An 18,220-nucleotide genomic window follows, 5' to 3' on the forward strand; every position below is an offset into this window, starting at 1 on the left:
CAGGCTCCCCCACGACTCCCTCCACATGCTAATGGAGGGAGTTAAACCACATAGGGAGGTCCGCTTCCCTTCCGATGGGTGGAAGAGATCTCCCCAGGAGACCAACACAGCCTGGTTGCACATTACACAGGAGGTCACAAGTAGGGATGTCATCAGCAGGACCAGGCTGCAGTGGCGCAAACCTTTCAATGATCTCAGTAGATCACAAAACATTAATACAAAGCCAGACTCACCTTCATCCTGCTCTGCCTCATCACATCCCCATCACTCTGCCTTCCCTACCCTACTCAGACCGGTCAGCCTGACATCGGTAGTGGGTAAAATGATGGAATCAATTATTAAGGATGTCATAGCAGCGCATTTGGAAAGAGGTGACATGATAGGTCCAAGTCAGCATGGATTTGTGAAAGGGAAATCATGCTTGACAAATCTTCTAGAATTTTGTGAGGATGTTTCCAGTAGAGTGGACAAAGGAGAACCAGTTGATGTGATGTATTTGGACTTTCAGAAGGCTTTCGACAAGGTCCCACACAAGAGATTAATGTGCAAAGTTAAAGCACATGGGATTGGGGATAGTGTGCTGACGTGGATTGAGAACTGGTTGGCAGACAAGAAGCAAAGAGTAGGAGTAAATGGGTACTTTTCAGGCAGTGACTAGTGGGGTACCGCAAGGTTCTGTGCTGCGGCCCCAGCTGTTTACATTGTACATTAATGATTTAGACGACGGGATTAAATGTAGTATCTCCAAATTTGCGGATGACACTAAGTTGGGTGGCAGTGTGAGCTGCGAGGAGGATGCTATAAGGCTGCAAAGTGACTTGGATAGGTTAGGTGAGTGGGCAAATGCATGGCAGATGAAGTATAATGTGGATAAATGTGAGGTTATCCACTTTGGTTGTAAAAACAGAAAGACAGACTATTATCTGAATGGTGACAGATTTGGAAAAGGGGAGATGCAACGAGACCTGGGTGTCATGGTACATCAGTCATTGAAGGTTAGCATGCGGGTACAGCAGGCGGTTACAAAAGCAAATGGCATGTTGGCCTTCATAGTGAGGGGATTTGAGTACGGGGCAGGGAGGTGTTACTGCAGTTGTACAGGGCCTTGGTGAGGCCACACCTGGAGTATTGTGTACATTTTTGGTCTCCTAACTTGAGGAAGGACATTCTTGCTATTGAGGGAGTGCAGCGAAGGTTCACCAGACTGATTCCCGGGATGGCGGGACTGACATATCAAGAAAGAATGGATCAACGGGGCTTGTATTCACTGGAGTTCAGAAGAATGAGAGGGGATCTCATAGAAACGTAAAAAAATTCTGACAGGTTTAGACAGGTTAGATGCAGGAAGAATGTTCCCAATGTTGGGGAAGTCCAGAACCAGGTGTCACAGTCTAAGGATAAGGGGTAAGCCATTTAGGACCGAGATGAGGAGAAACTTCTTCATCCAGAGAGTGGCGAACCTGTGGAATTCTCTACCACAGAAAGTTGTTGCGGCCAATTCACTAAATATATTCAAAAAGGAGTTAGATGTAGTCCTTACTACTAGGGGGATCAATGGGTATGGCGAGAAAGCAGGAATGGGGTACTGAAGTTGCATGTTCAGCCATGAACCCGTGCAGGCTCGAAGGGCCGAATGGCCTACTCCTGCACCTATTTTCTATGTTTCTATGTTTACTCCTGCACATCCTTACTCACAACAACTTACCTTGTACCTCCACCCATCCCTTTCTATCTACATTATCACTTCCCCATCTCACAACCACCCCTCACACTCACTCTCATCCTAGTCCAATCATACCAACTAACAACACACAAAGATAGGTACTTGGGTGTTTTATGGCATGTTCATGTAAAGTTTCTGTTATGTGCTGTCAAATATTTAAAGCTTTATTTTCAACACTTTCCGTTCTAGGACAGATTTGTGTGATCTTTGGTAGTGGCTTAGTGAGTTGCAGTGAATGGTGAAACATAACAGTCCCCCCGCAATGGTGGTAAGTGTAAAAGGAATGGCTTGGACATTGTAAGGATGTTTTATGGTGTTGGGTGCGGTGGTGCCAACCATGTGGCAGCCAAGGTGTATAGCGTCAAGTGAAGTAAATGTGGCCATGGTGAAGCCATCCCTGGCCTCCTGGGCAGCAATATGCTCGGATACTGATGTCCTTTGTCCTGTTCAGAGTCCGGTGATTGCGGACAAGGTTGGTGTTGCTGGTGTGCCTGGTGCTGCTGATGTTGGGGCTGATTGCAGTCGGAGTCTGAGGACCAACGTGAGACAGTACAAAGGGCACCCATGTTGATGGAATAGATGGCAGGTGAAGTACAAACAGAAGCATCTGACAAGGCATTCAGAAACAAGGAGAATCAGATAACATACCAGAAGAATGCAGCCCACCAGATATTACAACCCCCCTACCCCCACAAAGAAACTACAGACTTATGATAACCTCTCCAAGGAGCTCTGTAGCAGAAGAGTTCACTTCTCAAAAGCTGCAATTGACCATCTCTATAACCTGCTACATGAAAATCTCGGGCCACACATCTACCAGTACTGCTCTCTCTGTTGCAATTAAATTCACCATTGCCCTAAACTTTCACAACTCAGCTTTTTTCAGGCAGCCACGGGACATTATAAGCCAGGGGGCTAAGGTTATGTATCGACCAGGTCACTTATGCCCTGTACAGCAGAACAGCCACTTTGGCATCACAAGGAGGCAGCAGAAAGGGCCACATAATTCTGTAGGGTTGCTGGCTTCCACAAGGTACAAGCTACATCAATGGCACTTGTAGAATTTACCAATATCTCGCAAAGATTCCAGGTACCTTTCCCCTGCAGAGGAGAAGAATCCCTTTTCTGGGCTTTTAAAATTAGTTTAAAGGGGCATTAGAAGCCTGCGGGGGATAAAAGGAGATGCATTCATGGAGACCCCCCCCCAGTGTTTGGACTCATCGGAAAGGGAATTCAAAATGGACCTAAATTACAGAAGCTTGAGATCCCCTAAACATCTATGGGAAGGAGAATATCAATTTTAAGATTCTACAACATTTTGGCTGCGATAAAGAGTTACCAAATACAGGAGGTGGGCCAACCTCTGAAGCAAATTCGTGCATTAAGGATCCCAAGCTAAGAGATAATCGAATTACCCAATCAAGCACAATGGAAATCATGGTCAAGAAACTGGACAATCCTAAAACAATGCAAAACCAGTGATAGCACATTCTCACAACCTAATCGAGTTACTGCTGACAAAGGAGACATTTGAAAATCAATGGACAGAACAGTTTAAACAGAGCCCAAGAGATTTAATGGGAGATAACGGAGCCTTTTTTTGGGATATATCTATCCCCCAGTTTTACAAGGAAAAACTAGCAGAACACAGACTCGAACAAGGACACTGACGGGAACACAGACACAGACACAGGCAGCCTGCTTCCTCTACAGTGCAGAAATGGAATAGTGAAGGAAACTACCAGAACTCATCAAGGACTGACTGAGCACGAGGCCCACGAAACGGATGGTTGTCAGCAACAAAATTGACAACCACTCTACAATCTACTTCTGAACGACCCAAGGGGGGGAGAAATTACCAAAAGGGACTAACTAAAACTATTCCTAACCAAAGTGGGTACTTACCCCATACATCCAAAACGCAACTTAGCGCATCAACAGACACACCCCAACCGAAGACTACGCAGTCCGAAGTCCTCTCCGTCCAGGGTGCGGCTCGCCTAGAAGGCCAAGTGCAGCGAACCCCGAAACCGTGATTCACCAGCAACTGTCTAAAGGGATTGGGGAGCATAGCCCCCTGAACCCTCAGAGCTATAACTTAGTTAGTTAGGGGAATTGGGAGGGGGGAGGCTGGGATAACTTGTGTAAATGTATCTGCATTCTCCTCTTTACCCCATTTAGAGTTTAAGCTGTATTCTTTTCCCCACAGGCTGTAATTTGACATTTTATTCAATGTGTTGTACCCCTCAGTGTGTATTGGTCTGTGTGTGTTTTTAAAGGTGTGCCTTTTACTTCTTTTTAAACACAATAAAGCCATACCTGCTTCCTACCTTGTCTGTCCAAGTCTGTCACAGTCCCTTCATAATTCCAGTGTCTAGAATCAAGGGTGTGGGAGCGATTCGGAACCGCTCATATAAGGTCAGAAGGGAAAGCTGACCCCCTGTAAACCACCCCTTACACACTCACAGCACAGTGAAAACACCCACACAGCACCCCCTCACCGACATGAACAGGAAAGGATTCCACTCTATGAACGTGCAGATTATTTGCGATACCACTCAGTGGATCCTTCATGTCATCACTTGGTATGCAGGAAGCTGCTATGATGCTTTCATCAGTGTCACGGCCACCTCCCTCCAGTTTTCTGACAAAATTGGGCCACAAGTCTCATTGACATTATTTAGATGAGCAGCCAGAACCTGTTGTGACTCCACAGGCAGTTCACTCACTTTACACAGATGAACATCGGGTCGCTTGCCTCACTGGCGGTGCTCCGAGGCAAGTACCGGTGTGGTGAAGGAGGGGCGGGGAGAAAGAGTTTGAAACGGTAAATGGGGGGAAGGCCAATTGTAAGTACTGTGGAGTTGAAGGAACATTCCTGCTCTTCCTAGCTTCACAGGAACAATTTTTGCAACTCGTTATTCTCACATTAGGGAGTTCCCATCTCTAGCACTGTTGTTTCCTTGCTGGGAGGGGGGGCGGCGGGCGGGGTCCACTGGTCTCTTATTGAAACAATAGCAAGAGCCCTGTAGAACATCCATGGAATTTCAGGGCCACACTCAGGTACTATGGCTGGGATAATTGACCTCTAACAACAACCATCTTCCTTTGTGCTAGGTATGATTCCAGCCAGTGGAGAGTTTTCTCCCTGATTCCCATTGACTTCAGTTTTACTAGGGCTCCTTAATGCCAAACTCTGTCAAATGCTGCCTTGTGTCAAGGGCAGTCACTCTCACCTCACCTCTGGAATTCAGCTCTTTTGTCCATGTTTGGACCAAGGCTGTAATGAGGTCTGGAGCCGAGTGGTCCTGGCAGAATGCAAACTGAGCAGGTTATTGGTGAGTAAGTGCTGCTTGATCACACTGTCGACGACACCTTCCATCACTTTGCTGATGATTGAGAGTAGACTGATGGGGTGATAATTGGCCGGATTGGATTTGTCCTACTTTTTGTGGACAGGACAGACCTGGGCAGTTTTCCACTTTGTTGGGTAGATGCCAGCGTTGTAGCTGTACTGGAACAGCTTGGCTAGAGGCGCGGCTAGTTCTGGAGCACAAGTCTTCAGCACGACAGCCGGGATGTTGTCGGGGCCCATAGCCTTTGCTGTATCCAGTGCACTCGGCTGCTTCTGGATATCACGTGGAATTAATCGAATTGGCTGAAAATTGGCTTCTGTGATGGTGGGGACCTCAGGAGGAGGCCGATAAAGGTCAGCCACTCGGCACTTCTGGCTGAAGATGGTTGCAAACGCTTCAGCCTTGTCTTTTGCACTTGCGTGCTGGGCTCCGCCATCATTGAGGATGGGGATATTCATGGACTCTCCTCCTCCCGTTAGTTGTTTAATTGCTCACCACCATTCATGACTGGCAAGACTGCAGAGCTTTGATCTGATCCATTGATTGTGGGATCGCTTAGCCCTGTCTATAGCATGCTGCTTCTACTATTTAGCATGCATGGAGTCCTGTGTTGCAGCTTCCCCAGGTTGGCACCTCATTTTTAGGTACTCCTGGTGCTGCTCCTGGCATGCACTTCTGCACTCCTCATTGAACCAAGGTTGGTCCTCTAGCTTGGTGGTAATGGTAGAGTGCCCAGTTTTGAGTTGCCAGATCTGTTCTGAATAAAATCACAATTACCACGGTGGTAGTGCCACACAACACAATGAAGGGTGTCCTCAGTGTGAAGAAGGGACTTTGTCTCCACAATGACGGCTACCAATGCTGTCATGGAAGATGCATTTGTGACAGGTACATTGGTGAGGACAAGGTCAAATAGGTTTTTCCCTCGTGTTGGTTCTCTCAGCACCTGCTGCAGACAGTTATAGACACACAGGCAGTCTGAGGCAAGTCCAACAATGTTTATGAAAAAAGAATGCTCCAGAATCTGTTTTTTGCTCCAGTAATATATGACAATGTTTCTGCGCTCTTCAGGCTCAAAAGTTCCTTACTTCTGCTAGTCTCAGCTGATCCTGGTAACAGATACTCCTTACAAAATGTTCCAAACTATCCTTGGTATTTTATGAGTGCCACTTCTATAATTACAGCATCCCAATGTCACTGGCCTTCATTTTAATACATTCAAATGAGTTCCTTGGTGATGCAGAGGACAAATTGTGGGAAGGCATAAAAGTGCACTTGGGAGCTCAAGTGCATAGATTTTGGAGAGAACGCTGACTTCTGATCCAATTGACAGGTCAATACATTGAGATAATCCAAGTTTAGGACAGATGCCATGTAAATGCAAGGAATTTCAGTTTCCTGTCTGAAGAATGACAACCCCATACAAATGGCACAAAGGCAACAGCAAAAGAATCTTCAAAAGTGAGACTAAAATAATCTTTAAACTGATGCCAGCAATGTTATTGTAGGGTCTTCAAATTCTGTTCTACAGTCTTCCCAGCTTCAGAGACAGTAGGCACCTCAAAGCACTGGAGAAGTACCACCAACGCTGCCTCTGCAAGATCCTGCAAATTCATTGGCCGGATAGGCGCACCAATGTCGGTGTTCTCTCTCAGGCCAACATCCCCAGCATTGAGGCATTGACCACACTCGGTCAGCTCCGATGGACGAGCCACATCGTCCACATGCCCGATACTAGACTCCCGAAAAAAGCGCTCTACTCCAAGCTCCGTCACAGCAAGCGAGTCCCAAGAGGGCAGAGAAAACGCTTCAAGGACACCCGCAAAGCCTCCTTGAAAAAATGTAACATCTCCACCGACTCGTGGGAATCCCTGGCCCAAGACCGCTCAAAGTGGAGGAGAAGCATCCGAGCAGACGGCGAACACCTCGACTCTCTTGGTCGGGAGCACACTGAAGCCAAGCACAAACAGCGGAAGGAGCGTACGACAAATCAAGCACCTCACCCACCCGTCCCTCCAACCACCGTCTGCCCCACCTGTGACAGAGACTGTAGATCCCGCATTGGTCTCATCAGTCACCTTAGAACTCATATTGGTGTGGAAGCAAGTCATCTTCGACTCCGAGGGGCTACCTAAGAGAAACAATCTGCCCAGCACCTAGAAACCCTGGAAGACAGTTTTATACAAGGAAGGAGTGGAAACAGCACAAATGTGGCAGAAGTAACAGAAAATGGGGGATATGGCACCATTTGTGTCTCATGTGTATGAACGCATTCAAATATGAACAGGTGCTTCCTGCATTCAATGGAAATTACAGTGGAAAATGGAGCGGAGGCAAAACGAGACAGAGATTCAGCATAATGAAACTCTGACCAATTCTCTGACTATGTCTGCCGTGGAAACAGTCAGAAACCCAGTCTGTCCTTTGAAAACATTTACACGTGTAACAATCCCTTCTTGGTCATCAAACCTTATCCTTGGTATGTGGAGTACAACTAAATGTTTTTATTGATCAATCTGCATATGTGTGTGTTCAAACTTGCCTCACAAAACACAATGCAAAAGTAAAGATCTAAACCAGAATTCGAAGTATTATGTTCTTACCTTCCAGAATCAATGGTGCTTTCAGTGATGCTCATCAGTGTCCGTGCTGCCTGACGGTTAAGCATTCCAGAACTATATTGCCGCCAGTAACTGGTCTAAATACAATTGCAATAAGAACAGAAAAATCTATTAAAATATCTGTAGGCCAATAGTTTTGATTGCAAAAGATAATTAGTAAAGTGACAATGTCTTCCTCTTTCACTGCCATTCATGAATGGATGGGTACAGGCAGCCAATTACATCTAGGTAACAACAAATGACTCTGAAATGTAACCTTTTGTGCTTTTAGTACACGTATCCTGGCTTCCTCCATCATGTCATCTATCTCATGGAGAGAAGGTTCCCAGGGAATGCTCCTCTCACAGTCAGGGCAATGAGCTGTTTTTGTGTTTGGCAAAAAATCATCAACTTCAACCTGAAAAACAGAATACTTACATTTTAGTAACAAGTCGATGTAGATTACTTACTGCACATTATGGTGAACAAACACAATCAAGAAATTGTTTAAATTACTCATGTATAAGTAAGATACAAAGGAATTTCTTCTCCTTCCCTTTAAATCTTTTGGGAAAAATTTTCCACTGGAATTTTTTTAAATTATTCTTCAGAGTGTGTGCATTGCTGGCGAGCCCTGCATTTATTGCCCCTCCCTAATTGTCTTTGAGAAGGCAGTGATGGCCTTCTTGAACCATTGCAGTTCATGTCGTGAAGGTGCTCCCAAAAATGGTGATAAGGTAGGGAGTTCTAGAATTTTAATCCAGCGACGATGAAGGGACGGCAATATACGTCCAAGTCAGGATGCTATATAACTTGGAGGGAAACTTTGAAGTAATGGTTTCCCATTGCAACTGCTGCAACTGCTGCTCTTGTCCTTCTAGGAGCTCCTCAAGTCTCGTCGCCGAGAGCATGCAGAAATCAAGTGCAGGCAGCGGAAGGAGCGTGCGGCAAACCAGTCCCCCCCTCCCTTTCCCTCAACGACTGTCTGTCCCACCTGTGACAGAGACTGTGGTTCCCGTATTGGACTGTTCAGTCACCTAAGAACTCATTTTAAGAGTGGAAGCAAGTCTTCCTCGATCCCGAGGGACTGCCTATGAGGTGGTACTGATGTTTTGGAGGTGTTGCCATTGATGTCTTAGCAACTTGCTACAGTGCATCCTGTAGGTAGTACATACTGTAGTCATGGTACGCGGAGGGTGTGGATGTTTAAATTAGTGGATGAGATGCTTATAAAACTGACTGTTTTGTCCTAGATGGTGCTGAGCTTCTCTAGTGATGTTGCAGCCAGGCAAGTGAAGAACATTCCATCACACTGCTGACTTGTGCCTTGTGGGTGGTGGAGAGGCTTTGGGGAGCCAGGAGACAAGCTATTCGCCGCAGAATAGCCAGCCTCTGACCTGCTCTAGTAACCACTCATTTATGCGGATGTTTCTGTTGAGTTTATGATCAATGACGTCCTCCAGGATGTTGAAAGTGAGGACGCAATGATGGTAATACCATTGAATACACGGGGAGTTGGTTAGGCTATCTCTTGTTGGTCAGGTTAGCCAGGTATCATAAATGTTGGCATGGACTATTTCATTAACTGAGGAATTGCCGATGGAACAGACCAAATCAGACCTTATGATGCAGGGAAGGTTAGAATTTCATCAGGTTGGCAGCCCATTTTTTTTTTTAGGTACACCTGATGCTGCTCCGGGCATTCTCTTCTATGCTTTTCATTGAAGCAGGGTTGGCTACCTGGCTTGTTAATGATGAAAAAAAGGGAGGAATATGCCGGGCCATGAGGTTACAGATTGTAATGGTATGCAGGTACTATTCTTCCGCTGCTGATGGCCCACATCATGGATGCCCAGTTTTAAATTGCTAGATCTGTTCTCAACTGAAATTAAGCAAAGAAAATTGGCTGGCTCCCCTTTTTCCTACACAATCAAGTAGGCAGTCCATCAAACATATTAAAATGAAGCATGGGAGTTAAAATTGCCCAGGCTTCACAACACCATTTTGCCACTCAGCTCGAATTAACATTGGGTCTATAGATTCTTCAAGTCCCAGGGTTCAGACTGCTGGACTTGTACACAGTGGACTTTGGATGCAGGCACACTCAGAATAGTTGATCCTGCTAAAATATCTGCAGTTGGCCGAATTAACTTATTAATATAGGTTGGGCTTTGCACACTTATCTTGGCTATCTTGTGTACGCCAAAATATTTCTTCCTCGCCTGCTCCCACCTTTGTGATACAATTGAGACAGGATTGATGCACTCGTCACCTCCATTTGTGATGCTCTGGTGAAACTCTTAATTGTTGTGTGGCACTCTCCTCCAAATATGGCCACCCTTCACTATAGGACCTTCTGCAACAGGATCCCCAGTTGCCTGATTGCTCAATGGCGACATTCTGTGCTCAGTCATTTTCAGTTATGTAATGAAATTGCCCTTTAAGAACAGCCAGATACTAAAAATGCTACCCCACAAGTTCAGCACAATCCCAGGGCCTCAAGCCCTCAATGTGATGATCTTGCATTATGGGGCAAGACCAGTTCGGCCATGCACAGCTGGGCAGAATGCCGGCACCAGCAACACTACACAGAGACTGCATAGTCAACCACACCATGCTGGGGAATCAACTGCTCATTCTGAAATGGAGCTTCAAGGATTTCATGTGTTGCTCTGTACAAATCGTAGGACTTGCTGAGGGAATGCCCAGTAGCAGTGGATGGCAGGAATAGGCACAAACGAGGGTCTCTCAGGATGATGCAACAACCATGCCATCCACTCAATGACTCATGCTGAGCCAGAGAATTGACAGGCCCAAGTGGCCACATGACCGCATCAGAAAATCAGCCCTTGCATGCTTTTGTGTAATGCAACACATAGGAGCAAGGATCTTCTACTTTCCTTCAGCCAATACTGGGTGGAACTAGGGCAGACACAGACATAGAACTGAACAGCAACACATTTTGCTGCATCCCCATTCATTTTTCCATCCAATTAATTAATATGTCCACCTATATATTTGCAAAAGTATTTCACACAAATTACACAATAGCAGCAAGAGATAGTGGGGCTGAAATGCAGTGCCAACAGAAAGCTGGCACACTTACTGCCTTTTTCCCGCGATTACAATAGATCAATTTTCACCTTTTTTTTTTAAATGGCCTCCAGCGGTAAATACCCTTTTGAATTGGTACTTTGCAGCGGTGTGGGAGGGTTGCTTGGGGCGCTATGGGGAAATTCACCCTCTTGGTGATTTCCAGCCAATGAACCAGCTGAAGGCCAGGGTTTGCAGCTTGGCCCTGAGGGGGGAAGGCCTTGCATTGAAGGTGGTGCTGCTGTGGGAAGGAGGGCAACCTGATTCTCGGATGCGGAGCTGGAGACCCTCATGCAGGCTGTCGAGGGAAGGAGGCGAGTCCTGTATCCAGAAGCAGGGAGACCAAGTCAGAAAGCCTTTAGTATTGCCTGGAGGGAGATCGTGGTAGAGGACAGCGACTCAATGTAGGAAAAGGCTGAATGACATCATTCATTTGATGAAAGTGAGTACCTGTTCCACCATCTGCTCACCTTCCATCTGCGAGCCTCTCCTTCATCCTACTTTTATTTCCCACCTTCACTCTTTAGTCACTGTGAACACACACACACACACACACACACACACATATATATATGTGTGTGTGTGTTCGCAATGTAGGCCCTCTCATCTGACATTTACAGCTGCATGTCAGAGACACACACTTGTGCTCTCATTTTTGATGCATCATCGTGGTACTATAAACCAACCATTCTTTGTTTTGCAGGCCAAAGTTGCTCATAATCGAATGGAGCAAAGGAGGACTGGTGGTGACGAGACACCGGCTGCTAAGACACCATCGCGAGGCCTGGAGGAGCCCCTTGATGACAATGAGACAGATGAACATCCTGACACCATTGACGACATTGAGGGATCCAGCCTTGCTGACACCCTGGATCTCACTCCATCTTCTGGGGACATGTCCCATGAGGAAGAGGAAGAGGAGGACACTGCTGGCAGCACTGTGTCAACCCTTGCACTCACACGAGCCAGCTGAGATACTAGGGTGCGTGGTCCGATCTAGTCCAGATAGTACAGGGGTCTGCACTGGGTGTTGCACCGGGAGCTATCGGGCTGCAGCATGGGGAGAGGCACTGTCACAAACCAGCCAGCCTTTTTTATAGTGAAAATGGGTTCGGACCGGAGCAGCAGTGGTGCGCACTTTGATTGCGTCATCACTGCCGCAGGCCCCATATCATCACGGAAGTCGGCCGACTGGAACGGAAGTGGACATTGCCACAAAAACTCCTGTGCTAAATTTTGGTTGGGGCGGCCAGTTGACGGCAAAGTGGTGGCCATTAGATTCTGCCGCATGGCTGCCGCAAACAGGCGGTAACGGGCCTTATCGGAACCTGAATTTCGTCCCCGCTTATTCATCCATGCTATCCAGCATTGCCATGGGCGGCAGAAGGGCCTTTTAAAACTGTATGGTCCAAAAGCATAGGCATTTGATCAGTGCCGATGCCTCAGATGCCTGCTGCAGTAATTCATTGCCCCCAATTGGCAGATTCTACAGAGAACAGAAAGATTGCCAAAATTATGCAAATTACATCAACGCCAAAAATCTAACTGGGTGAAGGATGCAACTTAGTGGTGGGCAAAAGTCCCACTGGACTGAAAATGCATCCGAATTCCACTAAATCAGAAATTCTGGGTCAGGATATCCGATGAAGATAAAATGACGTAAAATGAAATCTTGTGGTTAAAACACCAAAACAAAACATGTGCAAAGGGTGTCTGAAGAAAAAAAAATTGAATATATTGGGATCAACATTGGGAAAACTGCAGTCGAGACTAGGTAATGCTTACAAGATTTCCATTAAAATTTGCAATTATTCATGCCAACAGCTGCACCAACAATCCGAAGGTTTTTCAATTTATTAAAGGTATATAATAAAGATACTGCTCACGCCTTTGTGATGACTCTTGTATGGGTCTTCAAGCTGCACTAATTTTTCCACCATTACCCAGTTTGCATCAGCAAGGAATTTATCCATTTTCAATAATGAAAAAGTGTTGGCCTCACTCTCTCTGATACGTTGAAGTGCACTATACATAGCCATGCGTTTAGGGGCTGGAATATCACTAAGACCTTGAAAAGAAACAAAATACCACAAATATTATATAGAATCATAGAATCTTACAACACAGAAAGAGGCCATTCGGCCCATCATGCCTGTACCAGCTCTTTGAAAGGGCTGTCCAATTTAGTCCCACATCCCAGCCTTTTCCCAATAACCCTGCAAATTAGACCTCTTCAAGTACATGTCCAATTCTCTTTTAAAAGTTCCGATGGAGTATTATTCCACCACCTTGCGTTCCAGATCTTAACCCTCTGCGTGATCAATTTCTCAATTCCCGGTATTTCTCAATTCACAGTATTACAGCCTTTGCACAAGCTGCTCAGGAAAGGAGATGACTGGGTGTGGGGTGAACTTCAAGATAGAGCCTTTGAGAAGGCTAGAAATCTGTTGTGTTCCCACAAGTTACTGGTACTGTATGACCCATGCAAGCGTCTAGTTTTGACCTGTGATGCGTCGTCCTATGGGGTCGGCTGCGTACTCTAGCAAGCCAATGAGTCAGGCAAACTACAACCAGTTGCATACGCGTCTCGAAGCCTGTCCAAGGCGGAAAGAGCCGATGGCATTCTAGAGAAAGAGGCTTTAGCAATTGTTTATGGGGTAAAAAAAAATGCACCAGTACCTGTTTGGGCTTTGCTTTGAGCTGGAAACAGATCACAAGCCGCTTATATCGTTGTTCTCAGAACATAAAAGTATCAATACCAACGCATCGTCCCACATCCAGCGGTGGGTGCTGATATTATCTGCCTATGATTATGTCATTCGCCATAGACCAAGCACCAACAACTACACTGATGCAATTGAGCTGGTTACCGTTGCCCACACCGGAGGTGGAAACGCCAATGTCCGCAGAGCTACTCATGGTCATGGATGCCTTTGTGAGTGAAAGGTCGCCTGTCACTGCTCAACAAGTTAAGACCTGGACCAACCAGGATCCAACCCTATCGGTTGTAAAACGTTGTGTTCTTAACGGGGACTGGTCGACCATCCCCAAGGAAATGGGTGATGACACCAAACCATACAGCCATCGCAAAGATGAGCTTTCCATCCAGTCCAACTGTTTACTGTGGAGTAATTGTGTTGTAATGCCCAAGAAAGACAAAACGAGATTTGTATGGAAGTTACATAGTATGCATCCCGGTATTGTCATGATGAAGGCCATCGCCAGGTCCCATGTTTGGTGGCCTGGCAGTGATTCAACTTAGAGTCAGGCGTGCATCAATGCAGCACCTGCATGCAGTTAAGCCATGCCCCAAAGGAAGCTCCGCTAAGTCTATGGTCATGGCCATCCAAACCGTGGCCTAGAATCCACATCGACTTTGCGGGCCCTTTCCTCGGTAAAATTTTTTTTGTGGTTGTGGATGCATACTCCAAATGGATAGAATGTGTGATCATGTCATCCAGCACTTCCACTGCCACCATTGAGAACCTGAGAGCCATGTTTGCCACACATGATCTGCCAGACATCATTGTCAGCAACGAGCCTGGAGTTTCAAGAGTTCATGAAACGCAACGGCATAAAACACGTGAGGTCAGCCCCGTTCAAACCCGCATCCAATAGACAAGCAGAGCAGGCAGTTCAAACCATCAAGCAGAGCCTGAAACGCGTAACTCACGGTTCCTTGCAGACACACCTGTCCCGCATACCGTTCAGTTACAGGACAAAACCACACACGCTCACCGGGATCCCGCCTGCGGAACTATTGATGAAGAGAGGTCTCAAAACCAGGCTCTCTCTAGTCCATCCCGACCTTAACGATCATGTCTAAACCCGATGTCAACGCCAGCAGTGGTGTCACGACCGCGCCGCAGTGTCATGCGACATATCTGTAAATGACCCAGTGTATGTACTTAACCATGGTCAAGGGCCCAATTGACTCCAGGGCAATGTTACTTATAAGGAGGGTAACCGGGTGTATATGGTTAAGCTCAAGAATGGGCAGATGTGCAGGAAACACATTGATCAAATCAAGCTAAGACACACTGACGAACCGGAACAGTTGGAAGAAGACACCGCGAGCTTAGACGACCAACCAACTCAAGTCCAGCCATCAGACCATCAGAAGAACCCATTGTGGTCAACGTCCAGCCCCAAGTTGTGGGAGACTCGGAAAGCATTGGGATTGTACTGAGACGGTCAACCAAGGAGCAAAGGGCTCCGGACCGTCTGAACTTGTAATATGGACTTGTGCCAAGAACTGGGGGGGGTGGGAATGATGTAATGCATGTATATAAGGTCTGCCCACCACCAAGGGGCATTACCGTTGGAGGTCCTTGGCTCATAGGTACACTCGTGCTGGGCCCAGTATATAACCTGAACTTCACCTTTGTATCTTCACTTCTGGAAGCCATTAAAGACTGACCACAACAAGTAAAGCAATGGTCCCTGGGAGACCCCACTGTATACTCCTCTCCAGTCTGAAAAAATCTGTCCATCACTACTTTCTGTCCCCTATTCCTCAGTTAATTTCATACCCAAGTTACCACCGTTCCTTTAATATCACGTGCTTCTATTTTCCAAATAAATCTGTTATGAGGTACTTTATCAAATGCCATTTGAAAGTCCATATCTACATTTAATGCACTACCTTCATCAACCCTCCCTGCTAAAGAACTCAATCAGATTAGTCAGACAGGATTTGCCTTGAACAATTCCATGCTGGCTGACCTTTATTAACCCATGCTTCTCCATGAGAATTAATTTTGTCCTTGATAATTGTATCTCGTAGTTTTCCCACTTGTGAAGTTAGACTATTGGCCTCTAGTTACCAGGTTTATCCATCTCTCCTTTTTTGAACAGGGTGTAACATTTGCAATCCTCCAGTTCTCTGGCAGCAGTCCCATATCCAAGAAGGATTGAAAGATTGTAGTCAGAGCTTCACTATATCCACCTTAGCTTCCCTCACCAATCTAGGATGCATCCTATCTAAACCAGGTGAGTTGTTAACTTTGAGTGATGCAAACTATTTAGCACCTTTTTAATCTATTTTTATTTTATTCCAATATCTCTATTTCCCCCTCCTCTACCCAGATATTAACTTCATCCACTTCTTTTGTGAAGACAGTGGTAAAGTATTCATTCAGTATCTTAGTTGAGCCCTTTATTTCCATTGTCATCCAGAGAGCTCTAGCTTTTGATGCCCCATCTTTCCTCCTCACGGGAACATAACATAATAGGAGTAGGAGTCGGCCATTCGGCCCCTCGAGCCTGCCCAGCTATTCAATAAGATCATGGTTGTACTGATCATGGACTCAACTCCACTTCCCTGCCTGCTTCCCATAACCCTTTACTCCCTTATCGCTCAAAAATCTGTCTCTCTCTGCCTTAAATATATCCAATGACCCAGCCTCCACAGTTCTCTGGGCCAGAGAATTCCACAGATTTACAACCTTCTGAGGAAATTTCTCCTCATCTCAGTTTTAAATGGGCAGCCCCTTATTCTGAGACTATGTCCCCTAGTTTTAGCTTCCCCTATGAGTGGAAATACTCTCTCTGCATCCACCTTGTCGAGCCCTCTCATTATCTTATATGTTTCAATAAGATCACCTCTCAGTCTTCTGAACTCCAATGTGTATAGGCCTAACCTACTCAACCTATCTTCATAAGTCAACCCCCTCATCTCCGGAATCAACCTAGTGAACCTTCTCTGAACCGCCTCCAATGCAAGTATATCCTTCCTTAAATCCTTAAATATGCTTGGTTTATACCTAAACTATCTTCACGTTGAAGACCTGCCATTGCTCATTTACTGTTTCCCCAGCCAATCTTTATTTCCAGTCCACCTGTGCTAGATCCCTTTACGAAAGTTATTAATAATTTCCATGTCAATGTGTACATGTATATGTATATATATTGATTTTCACAAGTAGAAAATCTATTTTTGGTGAAAGCAATGGTGAGTCTACAATAGTAAGATTTTTTCCAAACTGTTTTCTAGTTTCTTTGCTAACAAATAATAATCAAACAATGTAATTTTACAGGGCAGAGTTAGTAAAAGTAACACTGAAAAGAATTAAAGCCGAGAAATTCGTGTTCCCCATGAAAGTTGCCGGAGTTAATGGCCGCTGAAAATGGCCGTAATGCTATGGAGAATAAATTCATCTGAGGGGCTGGTGATAGGTGGCGCAGCGCCCTCCTGGTGGTTTAGTGGAGACCTCCGAGGCGAAGTTCCTGTCCTGAAGTGGTCTTCGAGCTTCGCACAGTCTCTGGGAGCAAGTCTGTGGAGCGTGCAAGGAATTGTGGGCAATTAATGGTTATGAAATAAAGGGACAATGCACTCAGACCTAATACAAATTAAAATTCAGTGAAAACGTGGAGTTTTCAACCCTTACTGCCTTTCAAAAAAAAGTAACATTAAAAAGAATTCCCAAATGTGATTAATCAGCTCTTAAAGCTGAATTCCCTTCCGATCCTCAAAAAAATGGGAAAGCTCCTTCAGCACTAATGGCTCAGCAAGCCAGGGAAGGGGCAATCCATGTCTTGCAAACAGTACTCTAGCTTTGTGCAGGGGCTCAAGTGAGATCCTCTACCCACAGCGGCCATGAAGCCCTCTAGAAAGAAGGATGTGGGACATCATTACCGAGGCTGTCACTGCCAACAGTGTCGCCCCCCACCACCTGGCTCCAGTGCCCAAAGAAGCTTCATGACCTCAGACCACTGGTCAAGGTCAGTGAATGCATCTTCAAAAGCCGTCTCCTACCAACTGTACCACTAGCCTCACACACTGCTCAATGCACGATCCCCACCTCTACCCCCAATCACGTACCTACAATCTGCGCCGATCACGAGGCACATCTCCCATTCCAAGCCAAACCTCACCTCCTTGGAGGCAACGGTGTAGGCCATTCTTGGCAGGGGCATGGCTGAGCCTTTGGCCAGTGGCAGGGCTGAAAGGATGAAAGATGCTGGTAGCCTCATACGTTATTGTCCTTCTGGCATGCACCTCTTGCTTTCCCACCCTCCCCTCACCACAACTCCAACCTTGTGCCTTCCTCATTTCACACACCCAAGAAATGCAGCCTGCCCAGCCTGTGTAAGAGGAGGAAGAGTAAGAGGAAAAAGAGGAAGAAGAAGAAACACCGTCACATGATTTAACATTCCCAGCCACCAGCTCCTCATGTTCGACCAGCAAGGCCATTTACAGTGCCCCCCCCCCACAAAGTCAGCAACCTTCCCCCAGCCATGCTGCAGCCACTGGGGTAGCACTGCGTGACATCAATAGGATAAGCAAAGGCATTAAAAGAATGCATAAGGGTGATGAGTTGATTTCTTGATGTCACAGTGGATGGACAGATGTATAAAGTTGAATTGGAAGATTTGTTTTGTAGTGGCTTTTATTTCAGCATCGTGGCCAAGAGGACGCTGTGATGGTTAGTAACAGAAGGAAGGAA

At 46.1% G+C, this 18,220-nt stretch overlaps 1 protein-coding gene across 4 annotated transcripts in view; it reads right to left on the minus strand.

Moving 5' to 3' along the window:
• Window positions 1-18,220, minus strand: part of LOC139280197 (sperm-specific sodium:proton exchanger-like) — a 654,445-nt gene that overhangs the window by 446,348 nt on the left and 189,877 nt on the right. For all 4 annotated transcript variants that reach the window (XM_070899784.1, XM_070899786.1, XM_070899785.1 and 1 more), the window contains 3 exons: window positions 12,659-12,840; window positions 7,957-8,097; window positions 7,683-7,777 (listed from right to left, as the gene is read on the minus strand). In XM_070899784.1, the coding sequence (XP_070755885.1) occupies window positions 7,683-7,777; window positions 7,957-8,097; window positions 12,659-12,840 (418 nt within the window). The remainder of the gene's footprint in view (window positions 1-7,682; window positions 7,778-7,956; window positions 8,098-12,658; window positions 12,841-18,220) is intronic.

The sequence above is a fragment of the Pristiophorus japonicus genome, chromosome 14 (assembly GCF_044704955.1).
Source record: "Pristiophorus japonicus isolate sPriJap1 chromosome 14, sPriJap1.hap1, whole genome shotgun sequence".
Classification (NCBI taxonomy): domain Eukaryota; kingdom Metazoa; phylum Chordata; class Chondrichthyes; family Pristiophoridae; genus Pristiophorus; species Pristiophorus japonicus.